General features: G+C 40.2%; 1 protein-coding gene across 2 annotated transcripts in view; it reads left to right on the top strand.

Annotated features, from left to right (window-relative positions):
• The window catches only part of NAALADL2 (N-acetylated alpha-linked acidic dipeptidase like 2), a 4,115,865-nt gene that overhangs the window by 4,012,236 nt on the left and 81,213 nt on the right, over positions 1-22,416 (top strand). For both annotated transcript variants that reach the window (XM_069618713.1, XM_069618714.1), the window contains one exon: positions 9,529-9,727. In XM_069618713.1, the coding sequence (XP_069474814.1) occupies positions 9,529-9,727 (199 nt within the window). The remainder of the gene's footprint in view (positions 1-9,528; positions 9,728-22,416) is intronic.

The raw sequence follows: 22,416 nt of genomic DNA, 5'->3' as shown, positions 1-22,416 counted from the left end.
TGTAGGAAGCTCTTAGTAGGCCAAAGTGAGACCATTGATTCAATTCTGGGGAAGGGTTTTAGAGCAGGCTCCCAGGAGGTGGGTTTCATTGCTACACTGTATGGGGAATGCTTGGACATTTTCGAGAGACTGGGACCGACTTTGGATGTACTAATTGGTTGCCCATTAAAAGTTAAAAAGTTATTGCAATACAATGACTGGGCCAATACAGTGCAGGTGGTGCTTAATACTAAGTTTTCCCCCAGCTGGTCCCTCATTATAAAAAGTTGGGCAGTCTGGAATCATATCTTGTACTGTTTCAGTGGGAGCTGCATTTTCCAAGTGTACATTTTGTCTGCTTGCTCACTGCACAGAAACATTGTGATATCTATTAACAGATTGCAACGCGTTAAGAAAAGTACTAATCTGATTCTTTAGTAGACATTTGAGGACCACTGAAAGAGTTGACTTAAATTTGCTCTGTTGGGAGATGTTGCATAATGGTTCTGTACCCCTCCAACAAGCTGTGTTAAGATTCTTAACTGAGGTATGTAAATTACTGTAATCTTTGTTAATAAATTAATATGCAATAGGTAATATCCTGCACATTTTTGCTAAATGTTTACTTTTGTAGCTCGTTGGTTCGAATTTTAGTTTAAATCTGATGATTTGCCCTTATTTACTCTGCGTAAATTACTGCAATCTATGCTAATAAGTCCTAGTTTAACAGGTCATTACTGTATGTTTTTGTACATTTCTTCTGTAGTTTGAAGGTGTGAATTTTAGCTCAATTTTGATGAGTTGTATTTGTAAATTGATATGGAAATACATTTTAACCCTGTGCAAAATATGAATTGAATCCACTACTTACCTGCAAATTCGTAAAGGGGTTATAAATGTGCCTTCCTCTCCATGAGAAATGTATAATATGGAATGAATTTGGGTTTATATTGCATTGTGTTTTTTTTAAGTCAGATTAGTGTATATGATTATAGATGTATGTATGAACATATTTTGATGTCTTTTATCCTTTGTAAAGTAATATGCAATTTTTTCTCCTTTTTACTCTTAAGTCTTAATTGAATTCATTTTGTAAAGGTTAAAAATGTAACCAAAACAAATAAAGAACTAAAAAAATAAGGGATCCCCGGGGTCTAGGCAGTGAAACACCCTCTGGTTTTTCACATATGTTGGGCAGTTTTATCACAGAATATCCACCTATTTTTACCTCTATCATAAAGGTAGAGGTAACAAATGCAAAATGGCCCAATATTGTTTAAATCTTTCTTTTTACTGTAGTGAATGGAAGCAAAGGTGCATCCCTTCAATAGAGTGAAAAACGTGTTTACAAATGACCATGTTGAGGGGGTAAAAAGTTGGGCATCTCTGAATTACCCCTTTGGTCTGTAGTCTTCTAATAATTAATGCCTGAATATTACATCTTTCTATGTGTGCTTTTCAACTGTGTCCAAAAGCAAGTATCACAAATAGTCCAAAAGCCATATTTATAACCACTATACAAATAATGTCCATGGGTGTGTAGAGGAGCAGGTGGATGCCTCTTCTCTAGTCCCGCCCCCCTTACCACTGTCATATGGGAGTAGCAGACTAAGAGCTACAATTGGGAACCCATGCACAAGTTTATGCGACATGTCTATACCGCGTCGATTGTATGAAAGTCAATATGCACTCAGAAAGCTAGTCAGAAGATATGCTCATGTTGAGACAGTGGAAGGAAGTTACCAAGAAGGATGCCCACTGCCAAAGTGACAGAATGCGGCTATGGTAATCATGGATGAATGCTAAGTAAAAGTCTGACGACACCAGAATGATGTCATAAAGAAGATATGTAAACCTACGTTGAAACGATAGGAAAATACCTAAGACTGCCAATGTAACTGAAGCACAAAATAATCGTGCAAATAAGAATAACTTTTAGGACAGCCATTGGAAGACAAAGGACAATGGTCTTTGTTAAAGAATCAACCCAGCTAACTCAAAATTCAAGCCTAGGATTGCAAATTGAAGAATTAATGAATACGCTGTTTTTGTGTGCAAGAATAAGGGAGTATGTTGGCCTAAAGTCAAGGAGGCTATTTCGAAAGATGGGTGCAAGGCAAAAAGGGAGTCGAATGAACAGACCATGTGCATCAGATATATTTCTGCTAAGATTAGGAGGGGAATGACAGTTGCAGATGCTAAGTGGTGGACAAATACGAAGGAAAAAGCCTATGTGAGGTGGAGTGAGAAAGTCTCTAAATGCCAGAAGGGGAAATTACACCCTGTTTAGTTAAGGGAATGTGAAATGCAAATAGCAGTAATTGAGAGGCTGAAATTGACAACATCGTGGTCTTCCAACACCTGATGAAGAACTCAAAACAAAGACTATTCATTAGACCTTTCATTCAAACAAATGCAAAAACGAATACGAAATAACAGTTCGAATAATGTGATTTAAAATGTTAGAGTTGTGATTTGGCATATTTGAATAGGTGCAGAATGAGAACAATCAAGATCAAACAGCCTCTACCTTGGAATCCGACATTAAGGAAGGCGAAGAATAAGAATGTCATGATCTCTGCTTCCAAAAGATCAGCACTTGCCCGACTCCCTTGGAAGCAGACCCATAACCCCGGTTCCGAGTGCCAGCCAGTCCCAATTGGGACCTTTTGGACCCTGTCCTGGCGCCAGTGGCATCAGGCTCATAAAGATGCCCAGTCCCAGCGCTGGAAGCGCCGGGCTCATAATGCTTTGGTGGACTTACCTGCAGCAGACCATGCTGCTTACTTACCTGCCAGTTGAACCCCTGATCCTCTTCTGTTTGGGACTACTTTTCCTGTTGGGTGGGGCAGGAGCCACTCCCTAGGTTCAGAATACTGGAACTCTTCTGGAAAGCAGGAACTCTTTTCTTACCTAGGCGTGGCTGTGGAAGGAGACACCAAAGCACTACAGGAGGCTATTTAAACCACACCCGATGGATGAATCTTGCTTTGTGTTATTCTGCATTCTCTGCAGCAGAACGCTCATCGTGTCTTCTGCTTCTGATCCTGGGCCTAAGGGAACAAAGGCTTACCATCCTGGAATCCAGTCTTCAGCAGCACCTGTAAAGACAAAGAAAGAACAGGTTAGCACTACGGTCTTCAGTGGCAGCGCATCTCTTACCTGGTCCATCGGCTGTCACCAACGCCTCGCGCTGCATTCCGGCATCTGAAAGACAAAGGCTTACCTACTCTTCGCATGCTCCGGAGGTCTTCGCACTGCATTCCGGCATCTGAAAGACAAAAGCTTACCAGCTCTTCGCACGCTCCGGAGGCCTTCGGCGCTGCATCCCGCATCTGAAAGACAAAAGAAGGTGTGTTTAAAGACATTGGGCAACTTTATTACTCACGTGCCATTACTCCTTCCCACGCCGAATACAGTGGGTATTCCAGCACCCTTCAGCTTCTCTAAAGCTCCGAACTTGTACCTGCAAGATAAAAGGGACAGTTAGTGCGCATCGTGAAGCAGGCTACAAGCGCTTACTTACGTGCTTCCAGGCGCTTCTATTCCTCACGCGGGTTCGATCCTCAACTCTCATCAGCCCGCCATCCGCCATCGCCGGAACCCTGCAAAACAAGAGATATCATTACAAAAGACTTTTAAGACATTTGAAGTGCCCAGAACTTACCGTTCGTGCAGTTAACGACGGACAGCAGTCCTCTGAGGTCAAGAGGCCTGCACCCTTATCCAGTGAAGAAACTGGTTACGGCACTCTGCCCCGAGGCAGATGGAGAGCTCGGCGTTCACTTACCTAAGGTGAGGGCGTTAACCTTTGGGGTTCTACAGGAGAAGAGAAAGGGAAGAGGAGAGAGGCACCCAATAACCCCAGTTCATTAATCCCATATTTTCTATCTGCAGACATCTTACTCTTCGAGTCAGACATACAGTGCACAGAGGTCCAGGCCAAAGAGCCAACCGTGTGTTACACATCACCTTTGAAGATACGGAATTCACCCAGTCAAGACCGGCGCCTCTGCTGGAATCAGGTGAGCGTTACAAAGAACCGACTATACGCCTTAATTTTTTAAAGGTTATGAGACTTTTGTTCCAAGATGGGCAAACAAACAAAAATACATGAGGTAGCACATCCAACAAAAGAGGACGAGGGAGAGGAGGAAGAAAAAAACGAGGAGGTGGCAGGGGGGCAACAAATTTAAACAGCAACCACCCGCATAGATCTCTGTGCTCTGGCAAATGAATGAGAATGTGATATTAGCTATGAATAAACAACAAATCATTAATCTGTCTGGTCACGTTTTAACAAAAGAGGAAACTCAAATATTGATCTTGGGTTTGAATTTTTGTCCATTGGCTAAATTTGACTATATACAGACCAGAATAGATTTGGATAGCTTTATACGCAAACTACGACTCAAGAAATTCTTTGCCATCTCGTCTTATAAGAAAAAAACCTAAAAAAAAACACTAGAGGGATGGACACAGATCACAATTGCAGAATTGAACACTTTAACCACCCTTGTTGAATTGCAACAGGAAAATCTTACAGCAACTCCTGAAGATACCATCGATCTCAGCACATTGGGCATCAGCACAGACTGGCCTAAGACCAGCAAACTAAAGTGTGAGTCGAAATTCAATCCTCTGAACACCCAAAACTGCCACTTAGAGGCCTTGTCTAATGTAGTCATTGATGACTTGAAAAATGAAAGACGGAAAATCAAACAGCAACCTAAAAGCAATCTCAAGTAAACAGCAAAAAGTACTACCTGACGTTGTCAAATTGGACAAGTACATAATTAAACCTGCTGATAAGGGTTGCAACATAGTCATTATGAATAAACAAGAGTACATGCCTCTCGTCTGCCGCCCACTTCTCTCCATCGTCTGTCTCGTGGATCCAGTCCTTCCTGGCCAACAGGAACATGAGAGTCTTCTCTCCAGTGGCAGCAGCAGACAGACCCCATCCCCATCACCTGCGGTGTCCCACAAGGCTCATGTGTTTCACCGACCCTATACAACATCTTTACAAAGCCTCTCTTTGACAAACTGGACCGTCTGGGTGTCACCTACACAAACTACGCGGATGACACCCAGATACTCCTCAATATCTCGGGCAACTACATTACCGATGTAGCTAGGATCAACAAAATCTTCTCTGTCATTCGGGCATGGATGGCCACACATGGCCTCTGCCTGAATGACGAGAAGACTGAACTGCTCATTGTTGGTGCACCAAATAACCTACAAAAACCCAGTCCCAACTATTCCAATATCATAATTGATGGCAATACTATCCCGATCGCCAAAAGTGTGAAAACACTCGGTTTCTACCTTGACACTAACACAAACCTTACTAAACAAGTCAATTTGATTGCCTCAGCCACTGCCTACACAGGAAAACTAATCAGAGCATGCAGACCATTTCTTTCCCCTAACAGCTGCCTCACGCTAGCTGGAGCTCTTATACAATCCAAGTTAGACTACTGCAATAGCCTCTACTTAGGTGCCAACCAAGCGATAATCAGCAAACTCCAAGTCCTTCAAAATAATGCGCTACGAGCAGCGCTAAACATTCCTAGATGTGAGCACATCTCAGCTACCAGAACCACATGCAAATGGCTTACTATCCAACATAAAATCGATCTAAAATCCCTCCGCCTCACCTACAAAGCTCTCGACCACTTAGTCCCCCCATAACCTCCATCAGAACCACGAGATCGTCCAATACCCTATGTCTCACAGTACCCAGATTTACTTCCAAAAGAGCCGGTGGCTCAAGCTTCACTGTCCTCGCCTCCCAACTCTGGAACTCCTTGCCACTGAATATCAAGGAGTCCAAATCATTCCAGTCATTCAGGAAACAAGCCATTGGGTGGCTCCTGTCAAAAAGCCAACCTTAAGTCTGAATCAGCATACAAACTGCACATGTCTCTTTTGTTATTTCTGCTTGCTATTACTCCCATTTCTGTATACTCTGTATATACCTGCCACCTTACGATTATTGTTCTCATTGTATATTCTGTATATACTTGCTACCTTACGATTATTGTTTCCATTGTACTGTACCAGTAACCTGTACCTGTAACCTGTACCAAGCGCCCACATACTCCTGGGTCCGGAGCGCTATAGAAATAAATAAACATAAACATAAACATAAACATACATCCGAGAATTCTTACAGACAACTCAATGATGGGAATTGTTATGAAAGACTACCCACCAATCCCATCAAACATCTGGAAAGAGAATTATTGGCATTTCTGACTAAATGGCAAAATGCAGGTCTTAGACGTGGATATGGTCAAATTTCTAGTGACCAAACATTCTATAATTCCAACCATCTATTTCCTCTCCAAGGTTCACAAAAATCCCACTAGACCTCCAGGGAGACCTATAGTGACCCTTAGTGGCTCCCTCCTTGAGAACATGTTCAAATTTGTGGATGAGGTACTTGGTACTTTTGTATCCGCCTTACCCTCATATGTTAGAGATGCCACTGATTTTTCATCCAGGATAAATGACCTTCCATGGGAACCCACATATATACTAGCAACCATGGGTGTGGTATCCCTATATAAATCTATCCAACATAATGATGGTATACAGCCTGGTCAAAATGTCCTCAATACACGGTCCCTGAATCATCTACAGCATTCTATAATGATCCTCGAAATGATAAAGTTGTGTTTGGAAAACAATATTTTTCTCTTTAACAATGAAGTGTTTCATCAAACTCAGGGGACTGCCATGGGAACGACCTATGCACCCTTGTAAGCTAATCTGTTGATGGGTCACTGGGAAAAAAATACTGTCTGGGCAGAGACCAATGAAAAATATACGGAAAACATCATTCTGTGGCTTTGCTACATAGATGATTTATTCATCATCTGGAATGGATCAATACAATCATGGTGTAAATTGTGTAAAGCTGTTGAATGTTAACAATTTGAATTTGAAATTCACTGAACACCATAGTTGAGAATCCACAGTATTTCAAGTTATACTTGTGGCTCAAAAGGTAGGGTGGGAACTACACAGAAAGGTAACAGGAGCCAACATTCCCCTACATGCTAACAGCGCACATCCAAAAACTTTGCTGTGGAGCATTCCATATGGAGAATTTATCTGTATCAGATGGAATTGTAGTGAAATCTGTGATTTTGACCCAGCAAGTCAAGTTACGGCTCAAAACTTTCTACAGCAACAATACCTGAAGAGAGTAATAGAAAGGTAGTTTCTGAAAGTACGAGCCATGGACACACAGAAATAGCTTACAGTGTCCAAGTCAGACTCACAAAACCTGGATGAAGAAAACATTATCAGATTGATCCTAACATTAAGAAGCCATTCTCAAATCATCAAACAAATAATAAAGAAATATTGGAAAGTACTTAAAGCTGATAGGGATCTAGGCAGCTTACTGAATGATCATCCAGATATTACTTTCCACAAGAGTACTTCTATTAAAGATTTGGTGGTTAGTAGCTATAGGGCTCCAGTCAAATCTGATATACATACCAATTGGTTGTCTACAATGGGAGATGGCTTTACAAAGTGCGGCAGATGTAAAATCTGTAAGTACGCACACAATTACAAAAGTTAAAGCCATCCCATTTTGAAACATCCCATGCTCATCAAGAGCAAAATCACATGTGAATCCGACTTGGTCGTGTACGTTTTGACCGGTCTATGTCTGAAGTAATATGTCGGAAGTACTAAATGTTAACTTAAGGTGTGCATACTACAACATGTCAGAGCCATCATCAACAAGGGCTGCACATATCCCATGGCTAAACACTTTTCAGAAGTTCACAGTGGAGACCCCAAAAGCCTGACATTTTTTGGCATCTACAGAGTAGTCACTGGCCCGAGAGGTCGAGACAGTGAAAAACTACTTTGACAGGAGGAAACAAGGTTTATTATTGATTTTGAAAGTAAACATCCTGTTGGCCATAATGTCGATGAAGAATTATACACATTCCTAGGAATGTGATATGTAAATGAGGACTAATATGTATAACATCAGGGCTGCTATGTTTTTGTCTCTCTGTTGTGCTTTGTCCTTTAGGGTTTTATTCCCTTTTTACTCACTTGTTTGTTATTTTGTTTTGTAAAAAAATATGTGACTGTTAAAATGGTAACACAAGATTTTATCTGTTTGGTCAAGTCTGGGGCGTACAGGCACAATACAATTGAAGATATATATAGTGTGAGAGACAGGGCAGAATGTTGCTTCCTTGGCTCATTGATATCTTTCAGTTTTGATTGGCACTATGCACTTTTGATCCAAGTGCAGCATTTTAAACACACTTTGCACTTTATCAAGGGTAATGTCGGGTTAAGACAACATACAATTGACTATCAATTGGAAATAATCGAAGATTTCTTATTATATCATATCTTGGACTATGTGTTTGTACTTGCACCATGTACATTCTACATCAAACACACTTAACGCCATTGACAATTAAGAACCGCCCTCATGTTTGAATTACTGATGCACTATGCACCTTAATGTTTAGCGTATGCTGTTTTTTAATGATAATGCACAATGCACTTTAATTGCCAGACCCTACTGATGATAATGCAAATAGCTATCTATTTCCAAGCCCTATAACAATGGGAGCAAGCTTTTAGAGAAAGTTATATGTATAGATTATGATATACATTCAAGCTCTGACTCTGAGTCATTATATCATTCTTGCACCTTGCACTTTATCTGTCGCACCAGAAATTGACAACAGAGGTAGGCTCCATGCATCATAATTGGCTCATGGGAATTCAATGTTCAGTAAATGTTCTGGAGCAAATGCATAAGATTTGCAAGTCATTATATGAAATTTTGAAATTAGCAATCCGGTGGAATGGCTGTATTTGGACACCTAAAAAATGTTGGGAAAATAATGTGCACTTTGCATTATACTCGTTTTTATTGTCCTGATTTACGATCTGAAGGTCGTTTTAAAAACTTGCAATGGATTTCGATATGTATATAAATATATGCATGACGAATGCCCTGCTTAGCATTATGCTTAACAAGAGAGACATTATATATATTATGTACATTTGTCACTATGACATTTATGTTCTTACAAATGGAGCCCGTCCTTTCAAGATGGCCATTACCAATTCAATGTGCTATCAGTCACCTTTTTTATGTTTACCAAAGTGTTTTTAAACTGGTTTCCCTGGAAAGGGAGGGCTTACTGTGATGAAGCCACAGGTGTGTGGTAAAACGCGTGAGGCTGCTAGCCCGGCATTGATGTGAATGGGAAAACCGCATTTTACACTGCACTATTTTCGAATAAAGGTTACTTTATTAATCCAACCCTTGCAGTTTGTAAGATTACTTTTGTTCTGCTGCAACCATTTGGAAAGACAGTGAAACTCGCGCATGGGGTGCTGCTAGCCGAAATGGTGTTTTTGCTGTTTGTTTTTTTTTAAAATATATATATATAAATATTCAGAAAAAAATGAGAAATTTTTTAGGAAAAAGTATACACTTATTAAATGGCCTAGGTGCATAATCAATGTTTTTGATATCTCTAGGTACCAATGCAGTGACAGATGAATTTCTTGCAAAGGCCAGAGGTTTGAGCGACATTGTGCAGCTGTTTCAATCTTATATGATGCGCCCAGCGAACGATCCTAAAGAAAGGGATCCCATCAGAGTGAGAATGCTGAATGATGTTCTACACAATATGGAGAAAATGTTTGTAATTCAAAGGGCCCCACCTGGTGTTTACAGGTAAAGTGAAAATTCAACTTTCTGTTCTTTGACATGGAAAGACACCATCCTAAAATGTTGTATATAAAAGTGTGAGTTTGACAAATACCTAATTTACAAAGAGGACACATTCTCAATTACAACAATGTCATGTATACCACAGTTACCATTTGCCTTTGTCTGACACATTTCTTAATTTACAAAAGCACACGAATAAAACATATTTTTCTCGAAAATCTATGAAAATGGGAACATGCACACCAGCCTTTGCAAGCAGCATGACTATTGTTGTTTGGGGTAATCAATGTAGGGATGAGTCAACAATGATCCCAATGGTTAAATGATATCCAATTTTTTTTAACTCATGCTGTACTTGTGTCGGTGTCCCCAACTTCCAAATTGGTTTTGGATCATTCTTCCAAATCCATGTATACCAAAAGCCATCACTACTCGAGCAAGACTTTCTCCAGCCATCCCTGAGACAACTGGCTGCTTGGCTCACCTAACAAGATAGCAATTCCCTTCCGCCCCTCACTTCAAGTTCCACCATCCAACTGAGGCCTCATCCAGGTCATCCATTCGCTACTGTTCCCGTATGCTGATCCGAAGCACTGGCGTGCTAGAACTGGGCCTCTTTAAATGTCTGTTTTCTACCTTGCAATGCCTTAGATATATCCAATTGTGCTCTTGAAAAAATCTAGATTTCAACAATGGTTAACAGATTATTCAGGTACAGATATAGCTGCTGCCTTGCCAGAGCACTATACTATTAGCCCATCCAATGGACCCTTGTGTAGACGTGCAGGGGTAGACCTGGTGACAAGGAAATCCATGAACAATATCATCCCTATACCCATCTCAGCTATTCCCCAGTCGTAAATTATAGCTGTTAAATGGCTCATGGATCCTACAACATCATCGATAACTATAGTAATTTATCAGCCACCTCATTCCAGTACTGATGTTGCCAACCATCATTCTGAAGACATTTCACCAGTCATGAAATTGGCTAGTCACATCATGATCCTAGGAGACTTCAAACTTGTCTTCAATGATCAGAAATATTTGGTGGCTCTCTGCATGAAAGACTTATTAATTTCCCTGGTCATCGCCTTCTTAACGAAGGGACAACCCACAGCAAGGGATGCACCATTGACTGGGCCATTTCATATAACAGTTACCCTTAAGCCCCTTTGTTGATAAATCTCATTCAGACTAACTATGGTGCCATTTATTTTTCTCTACCTAGGACCTGGATACAGAAATCCAGAGTAAAAGCTAAAATGCAGGTCTCTTTAGAAATAAATGTCAACGTGCCTCCTGTCTCTGGGTCTGCACTTGTCCAAGCTATATGTTTCACTAGACACTACTTCAGATCACTATCTAATAGTTGATTCTTAGATCCAGTCGATAACCAACATACATTATTATTATTATTATTATTATTATTATTATTATTATTATTATTATTATTATTATTATTAGCATAATTGCCCAAATTCATACCAAATTAGCTAACCTAGAAAAACCAGAGAGAGAGAGAGGGTTCTCTACTAATCTCAGGGTCTTAAAAAAATACTCACAGGAAATATGAGAGACAATGGAGGATATATCTCACCACTGAAAAGGTATTAAAATACAAAATGGTCAGTTCTGATGATAAACAAGTGATTTTGGAGTGAGTCAAAGTGGACCTGTTATACCTCACAGAAGGACTCTGCTTCTAACTCAACTAAAATATTATCCTCTTTTTACAAAATCCTATCTGTCCCTGTCCAGCCAAAACCCACAGGGGACTTTTGTAACACAATCCAACAATTTTTCAGAAACAACATTTCTAATATGTTATATGAACTGGCTGCTTTCCAGTTGGGAGCGCCCTAAATATAAGGAAGAATAGCTTGACAAAGCTTTTGAACTTACTTTGCTCTTGCATATATGCTGAGCCATGTATGGAACATTCCATTTGATATGAATACCGATTTCAAATAAAACTTTATGGGTTATGAAGAAAATCCACGCTAATCCACAAGGACTCACATGGTTGTGAAATGTATCCACCCTTATCTGCCAGTAGTTTGAAATGAATTTAGCTTTGAGAACGACAGAAGTCGAAACACGTGTCGGTTGACATCCTCAGCAATAAATAATTCAGTATAACCTGTGTTTTGCTGACTTTTTATGTTATTGACAACTACTTCCAATTGAATTTGATCAAGTTTATTTCAGACCATGTACAGTTATTTACCACTTCAAGTATAATAAGGGGAAAGCGCGCAGTACGTGGCATAACTTTCATAGTTTTGTTTCAAATGGCACAAAGCACTAAACTTGCCCTGCTAGACATTAAAGATGTGCTACTCAAAATAATCGGCAAAGGTAATTCAGGCCTTCTTGTGCAATTTCACTTGTCATCAGAGTTTGATATGCTGGATCATAATATCCTTATCAAGCACTTTAAACAAGTGATCCACATATCCAACAAATCTGTGTGGTGGCTATCCTCTTTTATCACTAATAGGTCTTCTAAAGTAAAATATGGCCACTGCTATTCAACCATGGAACTGGTTGACTGTGGTGTTCTTGCCTGTCCTCTCTACCTTTTACCATATACTTAAAAACCCTCTGTGTGATACATACTTAAAAACCCTCTGTGTGATACAGATATCACTTTCCAGAACTTTTCCGATGACATTCAAATAGTTTTCAATAAAACCAGTAGTAGCATTACCACCACATTTTTACAGCTCCGCCCAACCCCTTATATTTTAGAGATTACCATTACCTAGCTTGAAAACTAGTAATCTAGTAATGGAACATAATCTTTATCATGCTCTTCATTGGCAACCTTTGCTACAATAGCAATGTGATAGCATTCTATCATAGCATCCATTTTCTATTATAGCAACTTTTGCTATAATAGATAAAAGATGGTTGACAAAACTGTGACTAAACTCCAAACAAGACAGAATTATTACTGCACTCATCTAAGAATCAATTACCCTCTCTAGAATACTCTCTGTAGAATACCCAACATACATCTTTCTATTTTTTGAGAACCTACACAACAAAAAGTGAAAACTCTTGGAGTTACCATTGACTCCACCTTGACCATGACTGCCCAGATACATGCTGAGATCAGAGTGATCCTTTGATGTGAAGTGGTGTTTGCTGAACACATGGCAACTCTGATTTCCATTAAGTACATTGGCAATGAAGAGCATGATAAAGACAATGTTCCATCCCCTCATTCGGAAACCAAACGTAGGATCCTGGAGGTTTGTGGGATTATAACGCAGTAAGCCAGCCACCATTCAGGGAGAGGTGTTGCATCTGATAGGCATTAGATTGTTATGGAAGAAGGAGCAGGCACATGTAGAATGTGCCAATACCACAAGCAGGAAACAACAAGGGAAAAGACACACCAATTACAGAGATAATGGGACCAATTAGAACAGGCATACACTATGACAAATGGAAAAGGCAAAACAGCTTTTAGGGCCTTTTCTGGTGGTGAGTTGTGCAGAGAAGGAGGAAACCAGAAGAGAAGAGGAGTAGAGAGGAAAAGAGGGCAGGTTGGAAGAGGAAGATGGACAGAGAGATGACAGAGGGTGCAGAGGGTGGAGAGGGAGAGGGGGAGGGGGAGCCACAGATCACTTTGAAGAGAAGGTTTACATAGAAGAAGATGAAGGAAGAAGAGAAATAAACAGTTTGGATGAAGACAGATAATCAAAAGAGGGGGAGTGGGAAAAGGAGCAAGAAAATGACTTGTGAGTGGATGGGATAGCAGTTAGAGGGAGGGACATAACCCTCAAAAGAGCAAAGGAAAGCGTAAGAGGAAACAGATTCCAAACAGAGGTAGGAGAAGAAAAAGGCCAACTGAAGGCTAAAGTAGATGAACGGAGAGGAAGAAGAAGCAAAATGAGAAATAGGAGAAAGGTAGGATTGCAGAGGAATGTTCATGCTTCCATCCTGCATTCAAAGCAACTGGACAATGTCCTCCTGTTTGCCATTGTTCAGATCCCGGGTTGTACCAGAACCAGTAAAAACAGAGAGAAAATATGTCAAGATGAGATTCTCAAAACAGTCGACAAGGTAAGCCTATTGAAACTAAATGGTTGAAGTTAACGAGTGGGCTCCAGACCACAGTTTCCACAACTATAACATGCTTGTGTTGTGTTGAATTGTCCTTCCCTGGTGCAAGAAGTATTACTGCAGACACCGGTCAATGTTTACAAGCATAGGACATGGGAGGTTCTTGTCTGTAGGGTGTTTGCCACACATCAAGCAGAGGAAAGATAGTTCACATATGTGTCCCTCTTGTGTTCTAGTACCCTCTCTATGGACCCGATAGGCCTTCTCTCAAACTTATCCGAACACACCATGAACATTTTTTGAAATAAGAACATAATGTTGTGTGATTTTGTGGATCCACTCTCACTGTGATTCTGCACATAACCATTCTGCTCAATGTCAACTCTTCAACAATTTCCATCCCTGTGTGTTTCCTCTGCTTGACAGTCTTACCATCAAGCATGCAGAAGTTCTCCTGCACCCACGACCATATGGGAACTGTTATTGTTCAGGATGCCTTCTGACAAGTTTGATACCTCTCGAGGGACTTGTGTACCAGTTTAACCTTTCTATAACAGCAGGGAAGTATACTGACTACTCTTCATTTGCCACCTTGTGGGGCCACCAATTGATCATTCTCTTCCTTCCTAGTGTGTCCTGCTCTTCTGAAGCCGACTAAGCCGCGGCCCCTAATATCCCCTCTCCAGGTACCCCATGTCTAATCAACCACCTCTTCAAGACACTCACCCTGCTGGGATCCAACCACCTCTACATCAACAAAGACTTTGATCAGGCATCACTCAAGGTTTCCTATAGCTAATGTCCTTGTACAGTGGGAATGTAGCGAGGCCCTATGAAGATATTTCTTGATTAAGTGTGTTTTATGAAGGTCATATATATTGAATAAACACTGGGAAAGGAGAGCAGGATTAATTATGTAATTTCTACTCACATACAAGTGATGCAAATGTAAATCCCATATAGCCCTCATTCTGGGACTCTATTCATGCGGGGATGAATACTTATCCCTGTTTAATACAATTTAAATTGTTCTCACAGAAATGCTTGGGTGAGTTAAAATAGCCTGTGTTTTCTAAATGGATTGCAATCATGTCCTAACGCAAACCTGCTTAACTCACATCCAACTCATAAAACACATTCAATTACATGCACAAGGCAGAAACCCAAAACCCAACACTGACACTTAAGAATGAATAGAAACATATTGATATAAATATAAATACCACATGACATTTTTTCTATTCCACAGTACTCTGATTCCATGTACTGCTTTTTTCATTGAGAAAAGTAAAGCTCCATGTATCATTGCCAAATGAAATGTTATGTTTAATTTGGAGACATTTTAAAAGAAAGAGCTTTGATTTAGTGAGCGACAAGCGATAGAAGTGCCTCTAGAATGCCTAATGTTATCCAGATTTTAAGATATACATAGAGATTTAATTATGTAAATGGTGCATGTACATGAGAAATAGTGAGATTTAAGCAGGCAAGTTATTTTCAATTTTAAGACAAGCTGCCTGTCATTACGTAATATCAAGGTGATCTCCCCTGCATAAAGCTCGGGTACCACCTGTGATTCAATTATGTAAATGGACAAACTGCCCAGAAATAGGGGGCATTAAATAAGGGTGTCTACTTGATGTCGAAGCCATATGTTAATCACAATACATCTTACAATATGAAAGCATGCCTGATATGTTGTATTTCAGAAATAATGCAACCGGTATTTCTATAATATTCAATGTCAATATAGTACCATTTAGAAACATGCTTTTCCATACCCGTCTATTAGATAGAAATGCATATGAACAACAGATGAACACATTCGGATTTCCCATATAAACAATGTTTGTAAAGATCAGGAAGGACCCTTGGATACATTGTGCATCGAGGGTGTTAGAATGCTGACATCTCAGATGCCCCCCTTTTCACTCACTTTGGGGTTGCAATATTACAGCACCACCAGAATGGATCACAGGACAGGCATTTGACGCTTCTAAAAATGGGCAGAATGCGGTAAAAGTGTGAAACCTCAAAAGTAATCAATGTTGAATGTGGAGGTCTATGAACTTCTAAAGTCTCCTTCTTCCTAGGAATGCGTGTGCCATGGTAGTGTCACCAGCAGATGGCGTGCAGACCGCTACGAGGTGAATAGCATTCAACTATATCATGCAAATCAGGCGGACATAGGTAATCTCAGCAAACACTGTAACACGTAATAATTCAAGGACACCTGACACATGGTTCGTTCTTCTGCAACCATGAAGTAGTTCGCAATCATTTTTTAAAAAATATTTCTGAAGGTTTTAGATTCGGCACTGGAGCAGCCAAGCATATACACGTAATGTTGTCATGCGGCAAGGAGGATAGCTCAGGAGCAACTCGTTTGAAAATTCAGGTTCGAATCCTGGTCCCCTGCATAAAAAAAACGTTATTACGCACATTATTAATTCATCTATAGTGAAACCATCAGCTTTCAAGGTTGAGGATAACCAGTGCTTCACTTCTGCTGATGCCTAGGCATGTTGCAGTCCAGCCTGCAAGGGTCTTTCATCACAGGAATCACATGTGGCTGTGTTGCTTGTGTTTAGGAGTAGCCGCATTCTATTGCTGCCAGCCCATGAGAACTTAGATGCAGGCATTGTATGTTTCCATGTTACGGGAAAAGTCGTATTTCATCATTTGCTGACTCTACTCGGGGTAAGTAGGGCACGTCTAGAGTGGGAAAGTACCTACAGTTAGCAAATACACCTTCCCAGTTCCCAGGAGTGAGCCTGTGGCCCACTGTCTATAAGGTCGTTCTGTGTGCCTCCTGATCACGCAAAGCAGTTCTCAAGCGGTGCAGTCAATTAAGTCAGGCAAGCCCCATTGTGCCCCCTAATCTGTAGATTCTGTACTGGACGAACACAGCCGTTCATGTATTAACCAATTAAAACCAATAAGCAGCTCTCCATATTTTCTTGTATTTTCCTCTTTCTGAAGGTGTTGTATTTGGGATATAAGGTTCAGCATACGAACAGTGTTGCCTCTTCTGCTGATGCTTTCTGAATCTTTGGTTCCACTCAGAAGGTTAGTGCAGGAATTAGGAGACGTGTAACATCGTATTTGCAGATGAGTATCTGTCTTTTTTTTAAATGTTAACAAACAGGCATTATTTAGAAATGTCTTGATGGTACATTGGAGGTCATTTTATCCATTTTGGAATTTGGTGGCTGGGAGACGTTACATGTAAACGGCGGCTCTCTGACAACACATTTTGGACATTTGCATGGCAAAGTGCAAATGTACAGGCCTTTTGTCCTGCTCATTTTCCCCTCTGCCCTGCAAGTGAGTAAACGCTGCCTACAATGCTCACATGGCAGGCAGCATTTGCAATGGATCCCTATGGAGCCCGTCAGCTTTTGCTCTGCCTCCTATTCGCTTTACAACCCTATACAAAATGAGGTTGATTGTACGTTTTTTAAAACATTTTTTTAGAAGGACCTGTGCTTTATTTAAAAAAAAACTTAGCTATTAGAACGTTCTGGGATTTGTTTTACTATCCAACAAACAAGGTATTTTTTAGTGTCCAGTGGTGCACACATTCAGGAATGCCTTGTCACAGATACAAAATGCACGGTGCTCTTAATAGACGACAGTCACAAATGGTCTTCTTACAAAATACCTCATGAGGTTATTTAGGAGGTTCAATCATTCATTATTTATGCTACACCAGAGATGGGCTTTTTTAACACTGAGGTGTCTTTCTCAGTAGAAGATCATAAAACAGAAAAAGGTTCTTTAAAAAAACAGTAAATAGAACAGGGTCAAACTTAATGTGTGGCAGGGAATTCTCATCTCGGATATTTCATGTTTCGATATCCAAGTCATATGGTCCATCATATTCAGTTTGAGGCCCAGTGACGTAGGGCCTCATCACGAGTAGAGCAGAGCAGTAAAAATGTGGCGGTAACAATATTACCACCTCATTACTGCTCTGCCCAATCCTGAGTTTGGGTGGAAAGGTTGAGGTTTACCTCCAACTTCCAGCTGGAGGTAAATCTGGCTACTTTCAACCCAGTTATGGTGCAATTATCATGGTGCAATTTGTGCCACGGTAATTGCGCCGATACTGCCCCATAGAGTCCTATGGAATCTTCAAAAATGGGGAGTAAAGGCATTGCCACAACTCAGGATCAGGCGCTAAAAGCCAAAAATGCATGCATAAATGTTCCTCTGCAATCTTGATGTTTCCTTCTCTGATTAATCAAACCTACCAACTGATGCTTCAGAGCATGTGAGCATTTGTCAGCTGTGATTAGTATGAATCCAAATGACATAGTAACATAGTCCGAAACACCGGTATATTGCCCATTTCAGTCACCAGTTCAGGAAAAGTGATTTGAGTGATTAAAGCTAGAAGAGTATGAATGTGGCCTGTGTGGCTCAATTTTGGAATTATTCGTCAGGCAGAGTCAGGGGCAGGATGTTGCTGGAGCAGTGAAGGGAACAGGCTTGGGTGAGGGAGATAGAGAAAATTAATAAGTCTGAGTTGAGGAAGAAGTAAACCATTCAATTAGGATTTATTTGGGGGACAGGTAGAACATTAAAATAGAACTTGCTGCGTGTGGTCTGAGCAGAGATTTCGCTGTCCAAAGAGCTCCATTGGATGTGGGATGCGAGGTAAAGAGCATTGTTGACTTTTAACAAGGAGAGGTTGAGAGGGAGAACAGGGTGAGGTCACAAGTCTTAACATACGCATGACCCTTTACAAAAAAGAAGAACATTAGGAGAGACAAAACTGTGCACATTTATAAAGGACATTAATTTACAATATCTATTTGTAATTATTCGGTCAAACAGGAATGCCATAATAGTCTTGCTGAGCAAAACACATTATCAAAATCTAGAAAACCATATTAATTATTCAGTTTTATACTCTTTTGAAATACTGCTATGCTAATGGTTAATGGGACAAAAAGCACCAATACGAGTTTCTAACTGTCTTGCCCGAAATTAAGTAGTTGTTTAAATATAAGAATCACCACTGATCTTTAAAAGTAACAAATGTGCCTATAAAAATAGGGTCATATGCTTGATTTGCTTAGTACATAATTCACACTGGGCTTTTGCTCATTTTATTTTCCACAACACTATAACATTAAAGTGTTTGTCAATATGAAAGATATATACTCATTGTGGCAGCTATGGGATTTGGATGCAAAGATAAAACGACAGTGACATCTGTCATAGAATTATTGTCCAACGGTTCTTCTCCTTTCTGTAGATATTGGACCTTTGTTGAATGTTAAAGCCGGTTTGTAATGCATATACATTCACATAGAATTATATATTTTGGATTTAGTTTAGGGACAGGTAGAACCTGGAAATAGTATTTAGTTGAGGATCAGGTATGAGAATGAACTATGATACGCCATGCTTTTGTCAGTACTACTTACATACTGCACACTACAAGCCAGTAATCAAATTGCATTGCATAAACACATATTACATGCAATGTCAGTGTGAGGAGCACACCACAGAATTGTTTGGAGGTAGACAGGAGATTAGAATACATTCAGTGGATTCTGAATGGCTGCTTCAACTTTTAGTGCTCATTCCAAACACTAGTTGCAGCAAACCGGTCTCATATTTCTTGCAAGGAGGGGATTATTGTCGCTGTCTGCAATTGAGTGTTTATTTTTTCTTTTAGTGGCCATACCAAACATTGATTGCAGAGAACTGTCCCACATATTTCTTGGTAGCCAGGAGTATTCTGTCCATGTAACTGAGCGTTCGTAGGGCCTCATTACAAGTTTGGTGGTGAGTGAAATTACTGGTGGTCGTTTTGCTACTGCCAATTATGGGGTTTTAACTGAATCACTGGCATTTCTATTGGTCCCGACAACTACAAGTTTGACCTTCAAGTGGAGGCTTCAAGGTAATTCTATCAAAATCTCCATGGATTTTGGACACCAAAAAAGGGATTAACACTGCACTTCCATCACTTGTAATCCCACGGTGCAACCGCGTAACTAAGTGGCGGTAACTGTAAATGAGTTTGGCGATAATAAGGTGGATTTACTGCCGAATTACAACCAAACTCGTAATGAGGCCCAATTATCTTTTAGTGGCCACTTACAACATTAGTAAGTAGTTGGAGAGAAAAAAGGCGTATAATTTTTGGACAGCAGGAGATGCTATTTATAAACTGTACTTGAAAGTGCCATCAGTGGTCAGACTAAAAACATGTCACACGTAGAACAAAGCAGGTGGCTTTCCCTGGGCCCTAGAGTCCCTCTCACACCATTTCCCAGCACCATTATTGGGTCTTCATCACACATCTCTGAAAACATTGCTTCTTCTGCGCAGCAGTTCTAATGACTGACTACGGTGGAGATGAGAGACTAGTTAAATAGGCCATTGGTGTGTGTGTTAGTGTGCTTTTATTGTTACAAAGTTACAAAGAACAGATTCTTTGAGGCAACAGAGAACATTTAGTGTCTGTAACAACTTTGGACGTATACCAAATACAAACTGAGACAACAAAGTTTAGATTTCTTGGTAGGCAGGAGGAGATTATATGCAGTGTCTGTATCTGAGTATGCCCATCTTTTACTACTGTACCAGTTACTAGTTAATAAATGCACAGAAAAAAAAAAACATATCCTTCTTGCTGGTCAAGAGTCGATTATAGTAACTAGCTTTAAGTGGCTATGTCAGGTTTTGGTAGCAAGGCTAAATACTAGTTAGAAGTTGCAGAGAACATGCTCATTTATTGATATGCAGAATGAGACTCTACCAGTGGCAACATGTGACATCTACATCTTATAATGGCAAGTTAAATATTTGGACCGAGTTGGGAAGTTGGGAATAATAAAACTTTGAATCCTTTTGAGACAGCAGCGTGAAATTAGTATTTGTAAGTGAGTGTTTTGTCCTTCAATGATCGTTTCAAAATCGAGCTTGAGAGACAATGCCTTCCATTTCTTGTTGGGCAGGAGGAGATATTATGTTTTGTCTGTAACTGAGTTTGTTGCCTTTTGGTGGGCATGCCAAATTCTCGTTTTGCAGAAAAATTATTATATGCGTTGTTGGGCATGATGAGGTTATATTTAGTGTCTTCAAATGACTGCTCTTTTCTCGTGGCCATGGCAAATCCAAGAGGTGAAGATTAATTCTAAATCTTCCAGCCATCATCTCCTTTCTTTTGTCTAAGTCACCCTGAGTGGGAAAGATATCCTCAGACATGGGTCCTGGGCCTGCTGGGCAAGTGACCCAAGCTACAACTCACTGATGATACCCAATGAGATTGAAACATGTCTGGGGTTGCTTGTGGTCTTGTGCAGAAGGGATGTGACAATGCAGTTTGGGCTGGACTGCTCCTTTTGAGGTGGGACCAAGTATGATTTGCACATGGTCTTCGCATTTTCTGTAATAGATTGGCAGGCTGAAAATGATTGTCTGGAGGGTTTATCAGCGAAATAGCCAGGGGTTCAGTTTGATTCTAAACCTTCCAGCCATTACCTCTGGTGTTACAGTTGTTGGTAGCAGGCAGAGATTATATTCAGTCTTTGTAACTGAGTGTGTTGCTATTTAATGCCCATACCTGATATTAGTTACTAGGTGCAGAGAAAATGTCTTTAATACTCTTGGTAGGCAGGAGAAGATTGCATTTAATATTTGTAAATGAGTGTATGGTATTTTAGTGTCCATACAACATACTAGTTATATTTAAGTCTTGTATTTCTTGGCAGGCAGAAGGAGATTATACTGATGCTATGCAAGCCACAGCCCTGCACTACTGTGCAGTGGTCACATCAAACGCTTGTCACAATTTACAAATGTGTGAATATCAAGACTTAAAACGTTTGGAACAACACAGTACGTTCTGCATCTGTAACCTAGTGTGATGTCTTTTATTGTTAATATTAAATCATAGTTGTAGAGAACATATAATATATACTGGTAGACATACCTTCAGGGGAGACAGACCTTCTGGGGGAGAGTGGCGAGTAAAGTAGCCCAAGGGGGTATCTCTTTGGATATTCAATCCCCAGAGGCCTGCATGTTCGGCCTATTTATGAGGAATGCTAAACATAAAACTATGGTAAAGATGAAGGACCTCATCTTCATCCTATCAAAACGTAGCATAGCAATAGGATGGAAAGCCGCTGCTGATCCTAACATTGGGAGATGGTGGGAAGACTTGAAAAAGTGGGCTACGGCAGAAACAGTGGGAAAATGCACTGGGGTACAACGTCAAGAACTTGGAGTGGACATCCACCAATGGATTGCATTGACTGAGACATTGTTTGCTCAACAGGAAATGGATGGTGCTGCTCGAGGCACACAAGAAGGAGCCAGGGACAGTGTGGTAGAACAATAAAAGTTAGGGGATGAACTGGCAAATGGGGGGGAGTTGGGGAGTTAAAGAGGTAACAGTATGAAGCAATGTGAATCACAAGATGATATAATTAATGTTTTTTTTTTGGTTGTGGTCATTAAAAAAATAATAAACTATTTAAAATAAAAAAATACTGGTAGACAGCAGGAAGTTACATTCAGTATTTGTACCTGTGTTCTCATGCAGTGTACATACCAAATACTAGTTTCAGAAATATGCCTGGAGGAGG

This window comes from Ambystoma mexicanum, chromosome 10, assembly GCF_040938575.1.
Source record: "Ambystoma mexicanum isolate Mex_15411 chromosome 10, UKY_AmexF1_1, whole genome shotgun sequence".
Lineage (NCBI taxonomy): Eukaryota > Metazoa > Chordata > Amphibia > Caudata > Ambystomatidae > Ambystoma > Ambystoma mexicanum.
Note: the sequence above shows the minus strand (reverse complement) of the source record. Positions and strands in the feature narration are given on the sequence as shown.